This window comes from Diadema setosum, chromosome 12, assembly GCF_964275005.1.
Source record: "Diadema setosum chromosome 12, eeDiaSeto1, whole genome shotgun sequence".
In the NCBI taxonomy this organism is placed as follows: domain Eukaryota; kingdom Metazoa; phylum Echinodermata; class Echinoidea; order Diadematoida; family Diadematidae; genus Diadema; species Diadema setosum.
The window spans coordinates 250780-273548 of NC_092696.1; the positions used below are offsets into that span (position 1 = coordinate 250780).

General features: G+C 38.1%; 1 protein-coding gene across 1 annotated transcript; it reads left to right on the forward strand.

The window, feature by feature from the left end:
• Positions 1-8186: 8186 nt before the first annotated feature.
• On the forward strand, positions 8187-17530 carry LOC140236263 (uncharacterized). Its single transcript, XM_072316222.1, has 3 exons — positions 8187-8465; positions 10009-10499; positions 16453-17530. The coding sequence occupies exons 1-3, from the start codon at positions 8187-8189 to the stop codon at positions 17528-17530; spliced, it is 1848 nt and encodes a 615-aa protein (XP_072172323.1).
• Positions 17531-22769: the final 5239 nt, after the last annotated feature.

Below are 22769 nucleotides of genomic sequence, written 5' to 3' on the forward strand. Positions count from 1 at the left end.
TTTCGGTCATCTGCGAAGCCGCGCTTCCGCGCGAACGCTACAACCGTAAAACGGGTCAAAAATCGACGCATTTTCCACAAAATCTGCCATTACTTTTAAACTGTTTAAGAAGCAAACTTGGGGCGCCCGGATTCTGAAAGTGGACACTTTAGGGATTATTTATGTGTATATATCTTTATTGTAACATTTGTAGCAGTGACGCAAATTAGATCAGAAAAGTACCTTATGAGTAGAATTGTCTATGGCGAACAGTCCAAATTTGACGAATTTAGTGAGCATATTTTGCCGTCTTGCAATTCTTCCAGACGGGATATCTTGAGAACGGAAGATCGCACAAACTTGGGGCGCACGGTTTCAGAAAGAAGAGGTTCTGCCCATTTTTATGACATAAGAATCTTGTCCATTGGTTGAGCAGTCCTGACGCAAAAATGCAGTAAAGCTAGACTACCCATTCACAATTGCTGTCATAGGGAACGTGTACAATCCATACAGAACTATCACGTGACGAGACTACCAACGAAAATTTGAGCCGTTGACCTTCACTGTCTGCCGTTGTCAGCAGTGTGAATTCCTGTGATTTCAAGCTTTTGTTTTTCGCCAAATATAATTTTCAACGCAATATCCAGATACAGTTGTATGTGAGACATTATCTAGATACGTAGCAGCCTTATTGACAACATAACTGTTAAGTTTGGGAGCAAAAACGACCAAATACATTCCACATTCCATCTCATTTTTCGATGATGGCTGTATAGTCGGACTGGTGCATTTCCTTCGGAGGTGGTAATAATGTAAGTAGTTGCAACGGTCACCTTGCCACCTGCTGTCTGCAATCGGGCGCTTATATACACGTGTTGTACACAGGTAATTAACTGAAATAATGTTGTAAAGGAATGATAAGGTCATAGACTATATCATTTCAACTGTAGATTTAACCCGATTTCTGTCGCCTACACACACATTATGCCATCAGCCGCGAAGTGTTTCCGCAGGAGTTGTTCCGATGGAAGCACAAGTACCAAACAAAAACCCCCAATGAACGTCTGTCTACTGCAGCGGAAACAATAAAACAGTGTGATGCAGACATGTTTCCAAATGTTTTTACATTGCTAAAAATATGCTGCACCATCCCCACAACCAGCTGCGAATGCGAGAGAAGCGCCAGTGCCTTACGCAGACTGCACACCTATCTGAGGGCCAGCATGACACAAGACAGGCTGTCTGCTTTGGCACTCATGCATATCCATTACAACTTTGACGTTGATAACGAGAGGGTGGTGAAATTGTTCGCCAGAAAGCATCCCAGAAGACTGGAACTTCAAATAATGCTTAAAGACTAGAAAAAACTAAGCGAAGATCACACTGCACAAGTGCACATTCAAAGGACCGGCAAATGCTCCCCTCTAACTCCTGCTATGTAATCATCATTTTCTATTTTTGATGATTACTTGCCTGTCTCAATATATTGTTGATTATTAGTTATACATTTTCTCATGTTGTGACAGTTCGATTGGTTCTCATTTTGAAGTGTGCCAAAACCTAAGAACATTCTCACTTATAATTTCCAAAGAGTATTATGCAGGCACGCAAACTCGAATTTAGTTGTATTTCATTTAAATGTAATGGGTAAGAGGGTATGAGAGAGAATGGAAAGTGCTGAGCTATGAAGTAAAATGGTAAAGTAAAAAGTTTGTCAGATAGTATTACAAAAGCCTGAATATTGCAAGAGCTCCGGAGTAAAAACAGTCAGGGAAAAAACCCTATGTATGATAACATTGTGAGAGCGTTAGACTGCATTGTGACGCGTCGTTATTTACTTTACATTCTTTATTCATATTTTTCATAAAAAACACAGGTAATGAGCCGGATTGGGTTAAAATTCTCACTTACAGCTTTGTAGAAGTCTGAGTCAACAGTGTCACACAGTACTTCAAGACGTATTAGTACAAACGATTTCTTGAGCCTGCACCGTTTCAGGCTCTGTTCTGGATACGGCGGTAGAAACTCATTCTTTGTTGTTGTTTATTTTATCATTATTTACTAGTCTCTTTTCTAACTTACAGGTAGCGGATTTCTTTGCAGGCCAAATTCGGAAATGTACTGTTGATTATTACTTATACATTTTCCCATGTTGTGACAGTTCTATTGGTTCTCATTTTAAAGTGAGCCAAAACATAAGAACATTCTCAGTTATAATTTCCAAAGAGTATTATGCAGGCACGCAAACTCATTTTAGTTGTATTTCATTTAAATGTAATGGGTAAGAGGGTATGAGAGAGAATGGAAAGTGCTGAGCTATGAAGTAAAATGGTAAAGTAAAAAGTTTGTCAGATAGTATTACAAAAGCCTGAATATTGCAAGAGCTCCGGAGTAAAAACAGTCAGTGAAAAACCCTATGTATGATAGCATTGTGAGAGCGTTAGACTGCATTGTGACGCATCGTTATTTAATTTACATTCTTTATTGATATATTTTCATAAATATCTCAGGTAATGAGTCGGATTGGATTACAATTCTCACTTACAGCTTTGTAGAAGTCTGAGTCAACAGTGTCACACAGTACTTCAAGACGTATTAGTACAAACGATTTCTTGAGCCTGCACCGTTTCAGGCTCTGTTATGGATACGGCAGTAGAAACTCATTCTTTTTTGTTGTTTATTTCAACATTATTTACTAATCTCTTTTCTAACTTACAGGTAGCGGATTTCTTTGCAGGCCAAATTCGGAAATGTACTGTTGATTATTACTTATACATTTTCCCATGTTGTGACAGTTCTATTGGTTCTCATTTTAAAGTGAGCCAAAACCTAAGAACATTTTCACTTATAATTTCCAAAGAGTATTATGCAGGCACGCAAACTCATTTTAGTTGTATTTCATTTAAATGTAATGGGTAAGAGGGTATGAGAGAGAATGGAAAGTTCTGAGCTATGAAGTAAAATGGTAAAGTAAAAAGTTTGTCAGATAGTATTACAAAAGAAACTCATTCTTTTTTGTTTGTTTATTTTGTCATTATTTACTTATCTCTCTTCTAACTTAAAGGTAGTGGATCTCTTTGCAGCCCAAATTCGAAAATGCCTAGAGACAGCTAGTAACCAAATATGCTACTATAATTTAATAAATACGAAATAACCATTCCAGTATGTATCTTAGTGTGCACAGTAAGACAGATCAAATCAAATAGGAAAACATCTGAGCACTAAGCCTGAGGTCTGAATTTGCACTCAACTTCTTCCAATGGCTAACGGATGTTTAATTTTTGAATTTCACTGACCTCCAAATTTCACAAAGAAAACCTTCTTAGCATGATGGTTAATATGACATTTGACTGATATTGGAGATGTTTGCGAATCGGATCTACTACCTTTAATATTATTAAATCTAAAATGATTATTTGAAAGTTCGGAAATGCTGGAAATATCCTACCACAAGGAGGCAAAATATAAATGGTTCACATTTACAATTCATTTTGTTTTAAACATTTTCTTATTTATTTTCGTTTTTGACAAACTCGCATACCAACGGCTGATATACTGTATAGTAAAGTGAATGTTTCATCTTCCAAACAGCATCCAATGGAATGGAAAACTCCAACTGAAAGGTGGACACCGTGACCATACTCGCTGAAGAAAACGCGTAATAGGGGTCGTTTTTTCTCACGGATTAGATGGAAAGTGTCATGTACGAGCGTATATAATCAAAGGGTATCAAAAAGGCCGAAATTTGGGAAAATGGTATATTGTTCAATCATGATGAAGTACTTCTTTAGGGTGCAGGAAACATTTAAGGAATACTTGTTTTTAAGGCCCGAAAAAATCAAATGATCATTACTCGTTTAGGGGCCATTTTGAAAGTCTATGTATGAGCATGGTGTCCACCTTTTAATTGTCGCTACCCCTCCCGGGACAGTATCAAAGGACCGTTTTGTCAATTAACGCAATCCCCCCTTCCTTTAAAAATCCTGGCTTCGGGCCTGCTAACGCGGGTATACAATAGAAAAAATAAAAGTTAAAACAACACCAGGAAAATCACTATTCTCAATTTTGCGGCGCGCTACGCGGGCAGAGTCTCGAACACAATTAAACTTTGCAAATTCCTAGCAAAATGAGTTTTTACTATTTCCTAGATGAAATACCGTAACGCGATTGCATGCAACAGACAAAAATACAAATTTCCTCGAGACTTTAAAACGTCATTAAAACAGTCAAAATTCACAATTTGCGGCGCGCTTCGCGCGCAAATTCTTATACAACTTTTGTAGTTCGGTCGTCCAAAGAATATATATATATATATATAATTGTGTGTGTGTGTGTGTGTGTGTGTGTGTGTGTGTGCCATCATTGGTATTGGTACCGAAGGTCCGTTTTTTTAGTGGCCGCACCCCCCCCCCTTGAAAAATCCTGGCTACGGGCCTGTTTGTGTGTGTGGATGTTTCTGCGTAGAAAATTAATTTGCATCTGTTTCAGAGTCCTGAACGTATATATATATATATATATATAAAACAATAATGTGAGACAGACATGTGGCTAAGAAAATTTTTTGCTTGTTATTTCAGATGAGCAAGCTGATAATTGAGTTTTACCCAACTGAATGATCATGAATTATGTCTGCCATGCATGTGAGCTGTAAAAGAAAATCTTTATTCATGGGTTAAAATGTACAGTATTCATCATGGCAGCTTAGAAAGAATGAAAGTTAGGTCATTGCAGTCATGATTGCGGCATGAATTATCACAAAGAATAGCAAGGCTTGGATGTGTGATTTTGGCTTTTGTTTACAGTATTGGAGAGTGGGAGAGAGGGTGAAAGCGTTGCAAGGGAAAGAGAAGAGGTGGAGGAGAGCAATGAGAAGATGAAATGAGAGGAAAAAGAAAAGGCAGGCTGCAATGAAAAAGCAATAATTTCATAGGCCCCACCTCTTTCACAATACATGTATAACCACTTTTTGCGTGATACAAATTAGATACAAACTGATCAAAGATAATGTGTCCTAAACATGGAGTGGGTTTTTTTGATTGTTTGTTTGTCTGTCTGTTTGTTTGGGGTTTTTTTTTACATCAAAGAAACTCTCGTCTGATGCCTGAAGCGTAATTCATGTCAAAAAAACAAAACAAAACAAAACAAACAAACAAAAAATCTGCAGAGCAATCTCCCCCTCCCCTACTAGTGTTTCATCATGCATGCAAAAACTACACCTTGGACACATTTGTATTACATCTTATGAAATTATGACACAGAATAGTTGCATTCACACAAAAATATGCACGAAATCACTCGTTTTACAGATAAATACCACGTAACCATGCATATCGCATAGACGCGCGTGTTATAAGAATAGGATACGTCGGTTCGGAGATCGCACTTTCGGTACGCGCGTTCAGCAAACTGACGTATCACCCCGATACGTCAGTTCGGATGACCGCGCGTACTGAGAGTGCGATCTCCGAACCGTCGTATACCTGTTTTTCGACTCTTCCTGTGCGGAGGCCTTTCTTTTTGTGAACGTAGCATTAGTTTTATTCATACATGATTTTAAATACATATATTATACGAATCGTCTCGAATTTGCCTTCCTCTTCATATAAAAAAATTGGGAATAAAAGCAAGAAATTTCTTTACACTAGACTTCAAAGGACCCCCAAACTTCAAACGCGTTTTTCTCGAAAACGTGTTCTCGCACACCGCTGACAGATACGACGGTTCGGATGGTCGCCGACGAAATATGGAAAGTCTTACAACTGATGTATACAACTCATATATTTGTCATATGTCATAGAGTAATACCTGATAAAATAATGTCCGCGAGTGAGCAAGCGCTTCAGGAATTGATTATTTTCATGTCACACACAGAATGATGGCATTTCGTTTTTAACTTACAACAGTAAGTGGCTCATTTATAGGTAGATACATTTCTCTTGAATGTCTCAAACCGTTAGCACTTGCCCCGTGCATACGATAATCAATGCACATTTAGGCTATCTCATCGTTTTCCATCATCAGAGCAACGTGTTTCATTTTAAACTCTGAAAGGCTATTTAGCAAGTTCTTTATTTCTTAGCGATTTTAGCATAAGATTCTTCTTTTTTTTTTCACTTTAATCTTCCAATAAGAGGAAACTGTCATGTCTAATTTTTTCTCTAACTTTTTAATATCATTATGTTGCGATTAATTCCACGTTCTTGGAGGGAATCCAAAAAGACAAGAAACTGTTGATATGGCAAGCTGAATGGACTGAGTTTGGTAACACAGAATAGAAAAAAAAAAACATTTGTATTTCATATAAGGAATAGAAAGTGTAATTTTTCTTTCTTACTTAACCGATTTCGATGAGATTTCATCAATAGATAGCAGTGATCACCAACAAACCCCACAAACAGAAACTACGCAATTGCGCGCGTTGACATTATAACCCTTAAATATTGCTGTAAAACCTATTGAACCATATCCCCTTTAATGTCGTGTAACTTTTAATGGAATTGGTGTATTAGAAAGCCGTTTTCACATGATAATATGTACGTTCAGGGAATAATTTTAGGAAAATTTAAATGTTATTTGTAAACGCATATTAAATGCATGGAAAAGAACATTGTTACCGAATTCCATATTTTTTGAGAAAAAAGTTAAAAAACATAATTCCTTCCTTAATATTTCATGACAACAATTATTTATCCCATCAAATGGGGTATCAATTTGTAGGAAATTTAATTCTCTTCAAAATGATACCATTTTTATGGTAATTTGATATTCCTAGCTAAAGTTATTCAAAAATAATCCGTCTCCTAGCAACGGGCGGCGGCCATCTTAGAAATATGCAAATTAGACGCGCGCGCAACCTTTTTTTTTTCCTCTGGCGACAACCGGATTCGGAAAATACAGGTTCTGACGATCTTCGAACATATCGTAGAATTTTGTTTTAGGGGGGGGGGGGGGGGTTCACGGGGACCCTTTCTGGCTGCTAGACTAAAATGTTCCGACATTTGCTCCGTCGACAATAGCTCCGGGCTCTATTTTGTCAAAGATATGATGTTAGGTTTAGGGTTGCAATAGGGTTTTATGTTTCTAGGTTTAAGGTATATATATGGTTAGGATTAGGTATATTTTGTTCCAGTGTCTAAGTTTATCATTCGGCGAGTATACGATAGGACCTATAACGCGGAGAAATCGTCGCCGAAGTAAATGTCGTACAACCAATACAAAATAAAAAAGAGAAGTTAAAAAAAAATGAAATATTTTATTCTTCGCTGTCGCGAATTACGTTTTACCCTATCAATGTCTGACAAAGCAGACGCAGATGAAATTATGATCATTTCAAGCCGCCTAATAAATCTAAGAAAATTTATTTCGGGAAATCATCGTCCCATCGCTTTCTTTGAATATTGGCGTCTCGCTCCATTCTTCTATTTGAATAATGCAAAAAAAAAAAAATGAATATATCGCAAGGTAAAACAATTTAAGGAAAACAACTGATGATCATCTCGTCAACTTTTTTTGAATTTGGGGGAGGGGTAGAGGGTGGTCTTTTAGTAATGTTCTTTCCTCGCTTTTACAAATGCCCCTTTCCTTACCATATCTTCCTTTCACAGGAAGATAATATGATAGGACCATACTGCCCTACTTTGGCAAAAGGAAACAAGTGAAAAAAGTGACATTTCTCGTAAAAGAGCAAAATGTGTCTGTCATTTATACACTGACGTCAATGGACTGTGATGTCTTATCTAACATATCTCTTAGTAGGATAAGTGTTTCGGCATGAAATTTGGCCTAGAAGAAGAGTTCATCATGTGAATTATGAAAACATCAATAACTCAAATTCGGATGGTATGTCACTTGCTTCCTTTTGCCAAAGTAGGGCAGCATAGACCTGGTATTATGTCAACATGTCTTTTGTTTTACTTATTAATAAAGACATGATTACAACGTTTAGCGGAGACTTTTATATCAGAATGCGTATTATATTGGTCTAGTGGCATACCAGCTTGAATCAAATGGTTTATCATGCATTATCTTCTTTTGGCATGAGAACAGCTACTATTGAAAATCTAATTATCCGCTCGCACTTTAATATTTTAGTAGGTCCTTATATCTAGATAACCGAATTAGGATTAACAAAACAACTGAAATATAATCTGTGTCAAAAATATATCGTCTCATTAATCATTTTGTTATTCCTTATATAAGTTTCAGAGATGCTGCGAAGAAGGAACAACTTCCGAGCATGGAAGCAATGTGACATGGAGGCAGCTCTTCGGCGTATCCAACTTGGAGAGCAGTCCATCAGAGCTGCCGCACGGGACTACGGCCTGCCTCGAGCTACCGTCCAAGATAAACTTCATGGGCGAACCCCTGTCTGCTCGAGGCAGGGTCCGAGTCCCGTGCTCACAAACGATGAGGAGGCGAGACTTGTCAACTGGATAGTTGATATGTCCCGCGTTGGATTGTGCCAAGGCAAAGCCAACATTCTGAACGTAAGCAAGAACAGTCACTGATATTAAACTATTTAATTAATCGGTACCAATATTATTATTAGTTTTTATTAGCTCAGGGTGAAAAACAGAGATAAGTCACATAAAATTAACAATAAGTTCATCATCATTATGTCAAAGGGGCTGTAGTGCACTGGGAGATTAAAATGTGACGGCCCGTTACATTTAAATCGTTTCTTCTGATATTTTTGTTTTTAATAAACTTTGTCAAAACCAATAAATCATTTGCAAGCATGAATGACCCAAAACTAATGCTATTTTCAATCACCAATGACAAATATGTCAACCATCAGCATTATATGATTTCACCTTGCGAGTTATTTGTTTATTTATTATTTATTTATTTTTTATCACTTTATTTTTTCATTATTTTTATTTTTTTTTGGGGGGGGTGGGGGGAAGCGCCCCCTAAGCAACTACTGGATCTTTTCTTTAAGGGCATGGATTTTAATAACCAATGATGCGCTACTGAAGAAAATGGACACAGAAATTGACGACTTCCATGTTGTTTTTCAGCACAGCTGCTATTAAAACGCCCATTTGCATCCCCACCTCGATAAAGAATAAGAAACTGACAAAAATTATATCTCTGGAATCTGTCAAAATGTAATTAACAAAGGGTAATGCATGAATTGCACAGAGATATTATAACACTAGACTAATTTTACCCTAATCAGGGTTATGTATCTTCGCGAGAGTGTCCCCGACAAATTTAAGTGAAGAAAATAACAATAAAAAAGTAACAGAAATACAAAAATACCTGCGAATCTTAAAAGAGAATGAAATATATAAGTAATCAGTTTGGGTACCTTTTTCGAGTACGTTTGCTGAGAATACTATAAAGAGAGTTCAGACAAGACAGTATTTCGGCAATTGTATGAAGTGACTATGAGAGCAGAAATCATGTATCATGCATGACCCGAAATCGCGAAGGTGGTACAAATGAAACCATGGTTTAAACCATGGACAAAAAACATGGAGCGCCAAGTATCGCATGGAATATTTCGTTACGAAATCAGTCATTTCGTCGATGAAATGATTATTTTGTAACGAAATAGACAACATTTTGTCACTAAATGAACATTCGTCTGCGAAATGATAATTTCGTTCACGAAACAGTCATTTATTTTGTCGACGAAATGACCAATTTCGTAACGAAATATTCCGTGCGACACTTGGCGCTCCATGGTTTTTGTCCATGCTTTTAACAATGGTTTCATAAATTTGTACCACCTTCGTGAATTTAGGCCATAGAGGCATGATCATTGATTAATGCGATTTTTTTTTCTTTTTTTTTTTTTGTTCTTCCACAGTAAATAGGCCCTCAACTTTATACATTATTAATGTATTGCTCTTCGTGCGTGCCGGGGGGAGGGGCGCTTTGGATCCCCCATTATAACCAAACAGAAAGAGCCCAGGTGATTAGGGCAAAACAGGAACCAAATGAAAGATTACAATTTCTCACCATATCCCACCATGGCATATCACTGATATACATGTATAATGTATCTTGTTATTTTACCAGGTCATCAAGCGCTTCCTCGATGACGACAAGCGCGACACTCCGTTTCATAACAACAAGCCTGGTCAGGCCTGGTGGGAGGCTTTCCTTAGACGTCATCCCACCATCACTCTAAGGAAACCTCAGCCAATTGGGAAGGAGAGGGCGATCCTCACTCCAGGGCGAATCGACCGCTGGCTTCGCGAATTCGAGGAGTATCTGGTAGACAATGCGGCACAGTCTATACTGGAAGAACCTCGCCGAATGTTCAACTGCGACGAGTCGGGGTTTGCCTTGGGTGGGCGCGTCGGCACTCGTGTGCTTGCCGAGAAGGGTGCGAAGATTGTACATGAGCTCAAGAACTCTGATAAGACACAAATAACTGTCTTGGCAACTGTGTCAGCCGCCGGCAAGTATCTACCACCCATGATCATCTTACCAGGAGAGAGGGCAGGGCGAGGAGGTAACCCCATGGAAGGAGCACCGCCTGGGGCATTCTTCTCTCGCACCAAGAGTGGTAGTAGAGCAGATAATCCGAAGAATTGTGCAAAATTTGACTAAAGCATGAAACTTTCACCATTGTTAGTACATGCTATAAGATTAATTTTAAGATCGGGAGGTAAGTCTGAATTGACCTCTGATGACCTCTAGAGGTCAATGACTTGAAAATCTAAGAAAATTGATATTTTGCGTCATTGGTTAATGATAAACACAGTAATGATGTACTAAAACTTAATATTTGTCACAGTGAAATTGTCTTTATGTTCCACAGAGCCCTGACAGGTTTCTACCTTTGACCTCTGATGACCTCCAGAGGTCAATGACCTCAAAATGTCAGAAAATTTATATTTTGCATCATTGGTTAATGATAAAACACAGTAATGATGTACTAAAACTTAATTTTTGTCACTGTGAAATTGTCTTTATATTCCACAGAGCCCTGACAGGTTTCTATCTTTGACCTCTGATGACCTTCAGAGGTCAATGACCTCAAAATGTCAGAAAATTGATATTTTAATGCGTCACTCATAACTGAAACACGATAATTATGTACTAAAAACTAATTTTTGTAAGAGGAATTGCCTCAATGTTCCACTGAGCCTTTCGAGTCAGATTTCTACCTTGGACCTCTGATGACCTCAGATGACCTATGATGAGGCCAATGACCTCAAAATGTCAGAACATTGATATTTGGTGCAATTGGTTGATGACAAACATGATTTAGATGTTATATTCATTTGTATTACAATTGAATTGTTTTCCTATTCCACAGAGCAAGAGAAATTACTCACGTGTCTCTACCTTTGACCTCTGAGGAAGGTGACAGGTCAATGACCTCAAAATATCAGAATATTGATATTCTATGTAGAGTCAATGGTCAACTTTGTAATACCCGATGTACAATCATTTATGCTATAATAGAAAAATCTTGTCATTCCATGGAACATTGGTTATTAGCCTGTGCATTATATCCAACTTTGACCTCTCAGGACAATGAGAGGTCACTGAGGTCACATGTGTAGGCTTACCTGTATTGTTGTTTGGCTTCATTGGTGTAATCGTAAATGCTTAATCATGTACACATCACGCATTGATGTTTTGATCAAAGTATGTATGCATATTCCAAAGAGCATTGGTTCATAATAACAGGTCTCTGAAATGTGAGAGGTCAATTACTTCAGAAATAAAGCTTAAGTTTCTTGAGTGATGGCAGTGACCTCAAATACAACTGTTATGTTTGGGTTAGTTATGTAGACTAGCAAATATGGCCATTATCTCGACACTCGAGGAAAACAAGGCCCACGAGACTGATATACAGAGTGTTTTAATCTATTCAGTGTAAGTCTCATAGATCTTTTCCCCCATTTGTCGGACTCATTATGGGACTGGTTTGCCTAAGTGTCAAGCTCATGGGCAATATTTGCATAGTTTCCAGCTGGTGGGCATGCATTGGTCAGTGTAAAGCTGGTGGGTTGTTACAGTATGACTGCGATGAATGACTCATGGTCCTGGAGTATACAGTCCACAGCTGCGACATAATGGACCATCTTGAAAACTTCGACATACTGTGAGGCCCAACATGCATTCCACATGAAGCAATCCTGTGTATTGCAACTAGCTATTGCCATCCGAGACCTACCCAGGGAATAGATAAGCATTCATGGCAAACCATGGAGAAAGCAGATTGTGCAAAATATTTTGGAGTTCCAATAGGAGGCTCAGCTGGAATCAAATCGCCACAGCAGCTTAAAAAGGTTATACTTCAACCAAAGACTCTCTCCAGACGAAGATACGAGTATCATAAAGTTCAGGTGTTTTGCTACTCCATGCCGCTCAGGACTGTCCTGGAATATGCATGCATCATCTGGGATCCATTCACCCAGGTGAAACATCATGAAGTTTGGAATGATCCAGAGAAGATATGCACTCTTTAGCTGCAATGACCATCATATGCAAAACAAGCAGTGTTACAGCCACACTTGAAAAACAAAACAAAGCAAAACAAAACTACAATGGCAATCCCTGTAAGAAAGTACAGCTCAGGCAAATTCAGCGATGATGTTCTGCATCAAGAACCCCACAATATCCACTCCGTAGGAAGTTGTGGCTCTATTGCTGCATTCTTCAAAAAGGGCAAATGACCAAAAATGTCAGGCATCATTTGCAAGAACACAAAGTAGGCCTACTCCCAAAAAAGGTGGCGGCTACTCTCGGCCACTGTCTCTTGTATCTCTTTGAAACACTTCAGGAGAGAGATACTCAATATTCAGCTCTGTTATTAAAGATACATATGTCTCTCTTTTTGTTTTTGCATTTGTTTGTTGTTTTTTGCTTCAGATATAGCTCTTTGGATACCTTCTTTAACCAATTAAGAAAAGGCTCCATGGCAGAATATTACAAGATTACACAGTATAATGAAGAAGAAGAAGAAGAAGAAGAAGGAGAATAGGAAACGAGATCTGCTGTCAATGATGCAGAGCCAATACCAATCAGTTCCATGGCAGATCTTAGTCGGCACTGCAAAGGTTTGGATGTCTCTCTCTACATGTTGACAAAGGATATTCTAAAGCTCCAAGTAAGTCCATGGGGTGATTTACATTGTCTGGGCATAGAGGGTTGGGTTGGGTATATGAGGATATGATGCTTTGTTATAACAATTAGGTCTGAGATATCTATTTTTTATGTTTGTTTTGACCATCCCGCATGGATCTCCAACGAAAAGGAATGATAATGTGTTAGACCCAGCCGCCACCGTGTTTTTTCAATAGATTTTGATATTACAGTGTAGTTGAGAAAAAAGTAACCGCTCATTGTCCTAGATGGAAGTCAAAATTGAACTGTGTGTGGAATACTCTGCATACAATTTTGGACACACACACACACACACACACAATGCATTTTTTTTTAATATAATTATAATTTCATAAGCAACAGGCCATTACAAACCAATGAGACCAGACATCAATATTCTTACATTTTGATGCATATCTTTCAATATCCTCCAGAGGTCAGAGGATCATCGCTAATGTTCATGTGAAATGAGTACACGCCTTTTGAATTGCTCACTTTTATTGCTATAGAAATACACAATATGTGCATCATGTCAATCATTAAATATTGTATCAGTTTCATTTTCAGTCTTGGATTATTTTTTCTATGTACAAATAAAATCGTGGCAAAGTAAACAACTTTCACATCAAAATATAAACGAGAATACTAAAAAAGAAATAGATGTAATAACGTGCAAGGCAAATACCAGGCCTACATCATCTTAAGGTATACAGGTGAAGGGAATCACCTTATTGATAAACAATTTACTTGACTGGGATAGCGACCACTGAACAATATTGTTTCTTAAAACTCTCTCTTCTTTTCAACAAGTGGAATAAAACACATGCACATACCGGGGCATTAGTTTGGAGGAGGGGTGGGGTGGTGGCAGGGATAGTTGACCCCACCCCATTAAATTCTGAGATGTGGACTATGTTTTGTTGTTGTTAGTTTTTGTTGTTGTTTTTTGTTTTTTGCTTTTTAGACAGAAAACTGCCCAAGTTTTTCACTTTAAGTGTGCATCGGATTGTTAAAATTTAATTCTGAAATGCAAAATCTCCCTTCTGTGAGAGGGGATATCTCCTTTCGATAGACTCCTTCCCCCTGCTTGGTTCCTTCCACAGATATAACATACTTTGGGGAATGATAATTTCCCTTATTCTATGAAAAATGTTTTTAAGAGATATTTTTATTTGAATTCCAAAGATGAAAAGGCTTTCCTATATATGCACGATTGTTCATTTTGGAGGGCAAGAGGCATTTGCCCCGCCTCCCGAGAAAATATGGGAGGGGGAATGGTGGGGACCTAAAACTTTGCCTCCAAGTATTTCCTGAGATTGAGAATGTTTTTTTCTTCACTTTTTTGACAGAAAATGAATTGTCACTGAACATTTTAGCTATAGTATGCACCAGATTAAAAGGCAGAATCTCCTTTGCATACCCCCTCCCCCACAATATCTTTCGTTATGTCCCCTTCCGTATACGCTCAGTGCTTTTGTTCCATTTTTGTTCTATATCATCACAAAGTATGTACTAGATCTTTAATTTCAGTTCCGACATATTAAAGAAAATCCCTCTTGTTGGAGGGGGTAGTGTATCTTTCAATTAACAATCCTTCCTCGGTTTCTACCCTTAGATTTGGTACACTCCTTTTACTGATAATTTCCCAAATATTCCATCATAAATGTGTATACTAGATTTTTTTTTACATTTCTATTCTTACTGCAAAGGCTCCCTCGCATGGGAAGGATTGGGGGACAGCCCCTTTCATACCCTCCTCTCGCTGTATCAACCTCTCCTCCATGCATTGATTATGGCTACACATTTGGGTATGGACTTCTTTTTTTTTTTCAAAATGGTAGTTCAACCAAGAGTGGCACGAGATCATTGAATTGCAAACAAAAGAATGCAAAAGCTCCATAATGTGGGAGGGGGATACCTCCACCCACATCCTTCTGTCGATTGGTCTTCCTCCATAGATGGCTGACTTACTACACCTTTTTGATACAGATTTCGAGGTATTCCTTCAAAAGTGCCTGTGTGCCAGGTCGGTGAATCTCATTTCTCAAAATACAAGAGCTCTGTCGAATGGGAGTGGAATACCCTACCCTCGCCAACGCTGCGCTTCCTGGGTTCTCATCCATATATACTTGGTACACCTTGGTGATCCATAATTTTCCGAATATTCCCCAAAACGTATGCATCAGATTCTTAAAAAAAAAAAAAAAAAAAAAAAAACTTCGTCTTTGGGAGGAGGGTAGGTGAGATGCGCCCACACCCCATCAACTTCCGTATAAGTGATGACGCACACATTAAACAAGAGCTACACTGAATCACTGATTTCAGGTCTAAACCTGCAAAAATCCAATCCCCCACCCACATCCTCCCCCTCCTCCTCCGCTTTATTCCTTTGCACCATGAACTTATGCTTTTACATATTTTCCAAGTTCCCCCCCCCCTTCGTGAAAACAGATCGACACCCCTTGCTCTGTGCACATACCCGACTTAGATAATTACCTGAAAAGTTCTGCGGAATGAGTAGCCACTTTTTTGGTAACAGAAATGCATGGTTTGTAAGCCCTACATTATAAACAATTATTAACTATTAACTATCGCAATATCAATATTAACATCCTCACATTTCATTCGAGGTATTTGACCTTGTGTGATTTTCATAGGTGAACGGTAATGGCTCGTTAATAAACAGGGCCTACGAGTGCTCTCTAAAACATCATCATGTTTACCATTGATGATGCCAAACTATTCTGATACTTTGAGGACATTGACCTCTCGAGATCATCAGAGGTCAAAGGCAGAAACTCGTCTGTGTGCCTTGGAATATGAAGACAATGTCATTGTACACAGATATGCTTGTTTTGTACATCCTTACCATGTTTGACCTTTCAACAATGATGTCATACTTCAATATTCTGATATTCTGAGGTCATTGACCTCTCAAGGTCATCAGAGGTCAAAGGTAGAAACCTGTCTGCTCTTTAGAATATGAAGACAATTTCATTGTAAGACAGATATGCTTGTTTTGTACATCTTAACAATGGTTACCATTAACCAATGACATCACAGATCAATATATTTTGAGGTCATTGACCTTCAAAGGTCATCAGAGGTCAAAGGTTAAAACCTGTCAATGCTCTGTGGAATCAGAAAATGGTTTCCCTGAAGTATAGATGCATGTTTAGTGAATCATAACCACATATATCATTCACAAATGTCTAAAAACATCGATATTTTGATATTTAAAGTTCATTGACCTCTGGAGGTCATCAGAGGTCAAATCAGACTTACCTCCCGATCTTAAAATAAATCTTATGGTATGTACTAACACTGGTGAAAGTTTCATGCTTTAGTCAAATTTTGCACAATTCACGTGATTTTGAGGGCTTATCTGCTCTACTATGGATGGATCGATTCGAAAGCCTTTTACGGGTACATAGCGAATGTGTTCCATCCATACCTGGTGCAGAAGAGAGTGCCACTTCCGGTCCTCCTTCTTGTAGATGGCCACCCAACCCATCAGAGCCCCGAGGTGTCAGAATTCTGCCACAACAAAGGAATTATTCTCTACCGACTTCCCCCGCATGCAACCCACGTCATCCAACCGTGTGATGTGTCGCTGTTTCGGTCGTTGAAGTCTGCGTGGTATGACGCCGAAAGGCAATACCGCTTTCAGCACCCCGGCGACTTTGTGACGAAGACGACGTTTTCATCTGTCTTTCGGTTTGCGTGGGAAAGAGTCACGGCGAACAAGGAGGTAGCGAAAAGCGGATTTAGGGCGGCAGGGTTGTACCCTTTCTCGAAGGACTACAACAGGAAGCACCTCATTCCTTCCTCCATCTACAACTTCCCCGCACCCTCAACACAAGATGCTGATGCAAGCGATCCATTCACTTCAGCGGGGGGTGATACAGCAAGCATGGCGCCGTCATCTTCCACCCCAGCACCGTCATCTTCCACCCCAGCAATCTTCCCTTCCACCCCTGCATCATCACCCGATACCCAACCCAACTCCCCGACCTTCGTTCCACCATCACTGGAAGAATATATCCCGTTCCCGAGAGTGGATGTTGTGAGAAAAAGGAAGAGGAGGGAGCAGCTCCCGGAAGTGATCTCGGGAGAGCAATTTCTAAAGTTGGTGGCGGCGAAAAGGCAAAAGAAGGCAGAAGAAGAGCAGAGCAAACAGAGAAGAAAGAAAGAGAGAGAGGAAAAGAAAAGGGAAAAGGAACAGCGGTCGAAAGAAAAGAAGAACAGTAAGAGAAGAGAAAAAAGTGGAGGAAAATGTAAGAGAAAGAGCGCTAATGAAGATGATGACTATGAGTGCCCCCAGTGCACTTCCCACTCGAGGGACCACGAACAATGGGTAATGTGCGACAGATGTGAGAGGTGGTATCACCTTCGCTGCACCGCCATAGTCGACCTCACGGCTGCAGAAATCGAAGCTCTACCATTCTTTTGCATTCTCTGCACAGAGGAATGAATGATGAACGGTGTGTTAGTGGTGGATGCTTGAATGCAATGCTGATTTTCTTGTTAATGCTTGTTATATATGTGACCCTGCACCTCAAAACAAACAAAAAGTCGCCAGACATGAATTTTTAGTTAAGACCATATTCTGAAAGAGCAGACTTTAAGCTTTAAAATGATGTATAACTCAAATCAAATGGACTCTCCTAACCTATCTAAATATTGGAAAGAAAGCACAAACTCAGGAAAAGTGTGAACTGAGAAAAGAGGCTCTGAAGTACAGTGTCTATTCAAGCGCTTAATCTTTACCAAACCGTGCTGGCTGTGCGATGAATGGGACAAAAAACAGGAAGTAAACCACCAGAGTAACAACAATGAAGGGATTATCAGATTAAACTGAAATTAAGCATGCCTCATTAACACATTCTGTCCATAATTAATGCCAACTTTCAAAGCAGTAGCACTATCCTTTCAAAAGTTATTAGAGTTGAAATTGAAGAGTGTGGACAAGGTTTTTCAGAAATGAAAAAGGGATTCTAAAGACACACCTAATCACACTATTCTACCAAAAATGGTCGAGATAAACTGCTAGAAAAACACACTTTCCTGGCCGTTTTATGATACCAAATTTTAGCATGATGTAAAAGAAGACCCGCTCTTTCAGAAAATATGAAAAAGTCAAGTTCGGCTAGGTTGACCCATTTCACTTGTTTTCAGTCCTCACGCAAAATCAGTGTGTGCGACTTTATGTTCGTTTTGAGGTGCACGGTCACATATAACAGATAACTGTCTTGTTTGACAGATTGAGCGAGCGCAGAATTGTTGCTTTGACATGACTGAGTGGTCTATTCCTTTTTACGCTCAGATATAGCACAGCGGTGATGGAGATGAACGTCATGTTAGTGGTCGATATTCAAATGCTATGCTGATTTTCATGTTAATGTTTATTATTGATAGCTGCTGTCTTGTTTGACAGATTGAGCTAGCGCAGAATTGTTGCTTTGACATGACTGAGTGGTCTATTCCTTTTTACGCTCAGATATAGCACAGCGGTGATGGAGATGAACGTCATGTTAGTGGTGGATATTTAAATGCTATGCTGATTTTCGTGTTATTGCTTGTTATTGATAATCAGTCACAGGTTGCATGTTTGGTAGCATGGTGCGACTATGATTGTAGAAAGCCGATACAAATATACATGGCTATCCGTACAGTACCAAGTAGTTGTTGCATAGTGTGCTTATCATTTTACATTTAAATGAATAGAGTGATTATGCAACTTAAAAAAAATAGAACAGTATAAAAAAATATGACTCGTGCGTTGTATATCAACTCAAGGATTATTTAATGTATCATTATGGGTGCGCCTGAATCTATTGTATGATTTTGCTTATATCATAATCTACAAGCACTTGTACATCATTATATGTGATTACTTGTCTGTGATCGACAAGTTGATAGTCCATACAGTATCAACTTGGAAACATGCACATTCTCGCGTTCTCCTTGCTGTTACGTTACTAAAGATGAGTTTGCTTTGTGCCCCACTGAGCTGTCATTACATAACAGTCACTGCGTGGTTACTAGTCATTCTAATCAAGTATACTTCCATAAAGTTTCCTTTCATTAATTCATCACTACAAGGTGACACATTTGTTTCGAAGATACCTTTATACCTATGGATACCTATGAATGATTCTGAACGCAGGCTGAGCCTCTATATTACTAAGTATTCAGATCCAGGTTTGGTCCTTGAGATGAGCTGGGTCATGGCCAGGTGGAGTGGCGTCAAATTTAAATTTGATGGGTTCATTGTCCCAGAATTTATCCAAATCAACTTCAAAACTGAACCATATATTCATACGTTACTAATGATGAGTTTTGCTTTGTGTCCCACCGAGCTGTCATTACATCGCATTGTATAAATTGTCATTTGATTACATCAGTACCTTTTTATACCGTTTACATCGCTGCCGCAATGACGTGTGTAACTGGAAAGTGAATATGTGTTTTCTCTGCTTGATTGTATTCAATTATCATCAATTAAAGGAACTGATCTAACAGACAATTTTACCTCCGAAACAATTTTGCCAATTGTTTTGTCTTGTACAAATGTATGTCAGTGCAGTTTGTGAGCAAGACAAACGGTGATAGTGTTCGCGGTTGTTTTTTGAGATCGAATTAAATGATTCCTCAAAATGCTAATATTATACAGAAAACAAATTATTTAAGGTATGCTGGAGCAGTGATAGTTTTAACGTATTTCATGTGTGAACTCGAACGTGAGTTGTTTGTTGATTATTTTGTACTGTTCCCAACCAAAGAGTAAGAAAGATATAACTGACAAAATTTACATAAAAAAAACTGTAATGCTTAAGTCTCAGAAATTTCAACAACAGTTAAAATACAACGGTAGTCATCGAAATAAAATTGAGACAACAGCACACAATAGGAGTACAAATTCATTCTTGTCACGAGTACAATAATCTTAAAATACATTTAACTCTGAAGTACGAAACAGAAGGTTCAATTAGAAAAGCACATTCATGGTGATCTAATGCAATTAAAAAAAAACTAAGTTTGGTGTATCAATTTCTTCTATTCAAATGTAAAATCAGAAGAAAAAAATCCACGAACAAAGAAGAAATAAACGAGAAATATAACTACGGGAATAAAAACATGAAAACCTTAGTACGATGAAAATAACACGTGCGGTCTCGGAACCGTACAGATTGCAAAAGCAACACTCACTCAACCTACTGTTCCACTCAAGTTGCATAGCGCCAGCTAGTGGCCGAGTTTACCCGTATTGTGCAGTATTGTCGCAATACGAAAAGCCTACGGCACTTCGCGTATAATGGCGGCACGCAGGCTTCGCTACAGGGCGAGCATCGTACGACAATGAGCGGCACTATTATCACTGGCCTTTCAAGGGTAAAACTTTCATTGAAATTGTAAAATAATTACATAAGATCTATCATTTGTCCTTAAGGGGCCGAGTTCACCCGTATAAACGGTATGTTGTTCATTATTTCTATTATCATTATTATTATTATTATTATTATTATTATTATTAGTATTGCTTTTGTTATTATTATCATTATTATTATTATTGTTATTATTACTGATACTATTACTAATATTATTTTGATGAACACGATATGTACTCCAGGTAATTTTATTATTGCTCTGTGTTCACATTATAGCTCACAACAAAGGTATAATTCAGATTGAATATGTTTGTAGATTGATCAGTTGCAGGTTGATAAGGTTGAATATTGAAATATTATATTTGATTATTATTTTCCATAGGATACCGTAATGTAATACATTTTCAATATAACAAAATGTGAAGACTGAATATCATTATCATTATGTAATATATGAAGGGTTTGTTTGAAAAAACCGATGTCCATTTTTGAAGACTTTGAAGTACGATCTCTGTCATAAACATACCTTTTAGATTATATATTGGTCACTACATATAAAGGTATATTTTTGAAGTTATGGTCAAAAGAAGCAAAAAGTTTCTTATCATTCTCTTTATTTTTTTCTTACCTTTAATCGCAAATATCTCCATTTGGCAAATATGGACTTATTGGTTTTTGCAAATAAACTCTTCATATCTTTCGGTGATTATTTACCATTCTGTGTGACAATTTCTGATAGTTACAATTTTTGAATTAAAATTAAGTTAAAGCTTGTTTGTTTCAGTTCTTGATATGATTTTGAACATCCTGATTACATCTCCTTTTTGCAACTTCTTAAAGCTCTCTCTATCCCTCTCTGAAACACGCTGTCCAGTGAAACGTCCTCCTCTCTCCCTCACTCCCTCTTCCCCTCCCCCTCTTTCCTTCTCTCTCTCTCTTCTCTCTCTCTCTCCCTCTCTCTCTCTATCTCTCTCTTTCTCTTCTCTCCAACTTCACACTAGGTCCTGCAGCTTCCATGGGCATTATGTGTGCATTATGTACAACGAGCAAAATATGTTAATCATCTGATTTAGGTACTGGCTTTGGTTTTATTTAATTTGTTTAGTGTTTGTAATCAAGTATACTTTGGAATAGACACACGTTTGGAGGTAAATGACATGACCATTAATGATGATGAAAAATTTCATTGTGCAATGTCTAACCCTGATATTTTTTTTTGTTTGATTTCCGTGCTTGAAAAAAAAATATATATATATGTTTCACTTAAAAATATCAATTAAAAAATATACGGATTGTGAGCACAGTCAGTGGTTCAAGTATAGGAGAATACGTTTATTCTGTTTTTTCTATGTCTGTATAGTCTATCTCCTCAAACTAATAATGTGATCTGATGCAATAGTACGAACGTACTTAAGTTGATATTATTTGGGTTAAGAGTGGTCGTACGTAAACGATGAGATAGCAGTTAATCATGGCCGTAAGAGAGGTATGAGAGACGGAGAGGGGGAAAGAAAGAAACAATGAAAGTGGTTCCCAGAAAAAAAAAAAACGGAAGATATGAAATTTCATCGTCTCCACTTCCGAAAAGGCAAAAGGCCAGGTGTCAGATCTCGTCCTTTTTTATTGAATTCAGTTCATAGTAAAACATTCATTTCAACAGAAGTACCCTTGCCAAGGGTTTACAGATGAAGGAGACTAGTTACAAATAACGTTTATAGTTCTGTCACAATGTTGTCGATCTGCTAGAAATAATATTATATATAAATCATTTTATCTTTCAAGGAAATCAAGATTTGCCTAATCAGTTTCCAAGTATGGTCTTCTACGACCCCAACAGCAAAGGACGTAGATTACATACCTGACAGGATGATGCTAAGGCAGTGGCTGTTGAGGGGAAACCATCGGGCAAGTAGAGGCCCGACAGCACGAACTTCTGAAGACTTGGCATGGTACACACCCATCGGGCCAAGTCGCCTCCTCCTGAAAACTGATGTTTTATATCCTCTTGCTCTTTGCTGAGATACAACTGCAGATCTTGAATCTGTGGAGAGAAAAAGAGAGAAAATAACAACAATCAAAATAGTTAAATTGGCAAGTATGTATAACGAAAAAGAGTACATAAAACGAATAACACTCGAATATACCTTTCAATACACCAGTATGTGCACGCGTTTAAAACACAAACATTAGATCCAATTATTATTTATGGGTTAAAGATTGATGAGAACGAATTGCGGTCCCTGTCTTATTCCTGCACACCAGTACAGATAAAAGTATGCTTGTACATTATTCATAAGGAGCGTAATGAAAAAAAAAATGAAT

Coding starts and splice junctions, on each gene's coding strand:
- LOC140236263 (XM_072316222.1), top strand. CDS start 8,187: ATGCTGCGAAGAAGGAACAACTTCCGAGCATGGAAGCAATGTGACATG. Junction 8,466..10,008: donor GCAAAGCCAACATTCTGAAC/GTAAGCAAGAAC, acceptor TTATTTTACCAG/GTCATCAAGCGCTTCCTCGA. Junction 10,500..16,452: donor TTCTTCTCTCGCACCAAGAG/TGGTAGTAGAGC, acceptor TCTGCTCTACTA/TGGATGGATCGATTCGAAAG.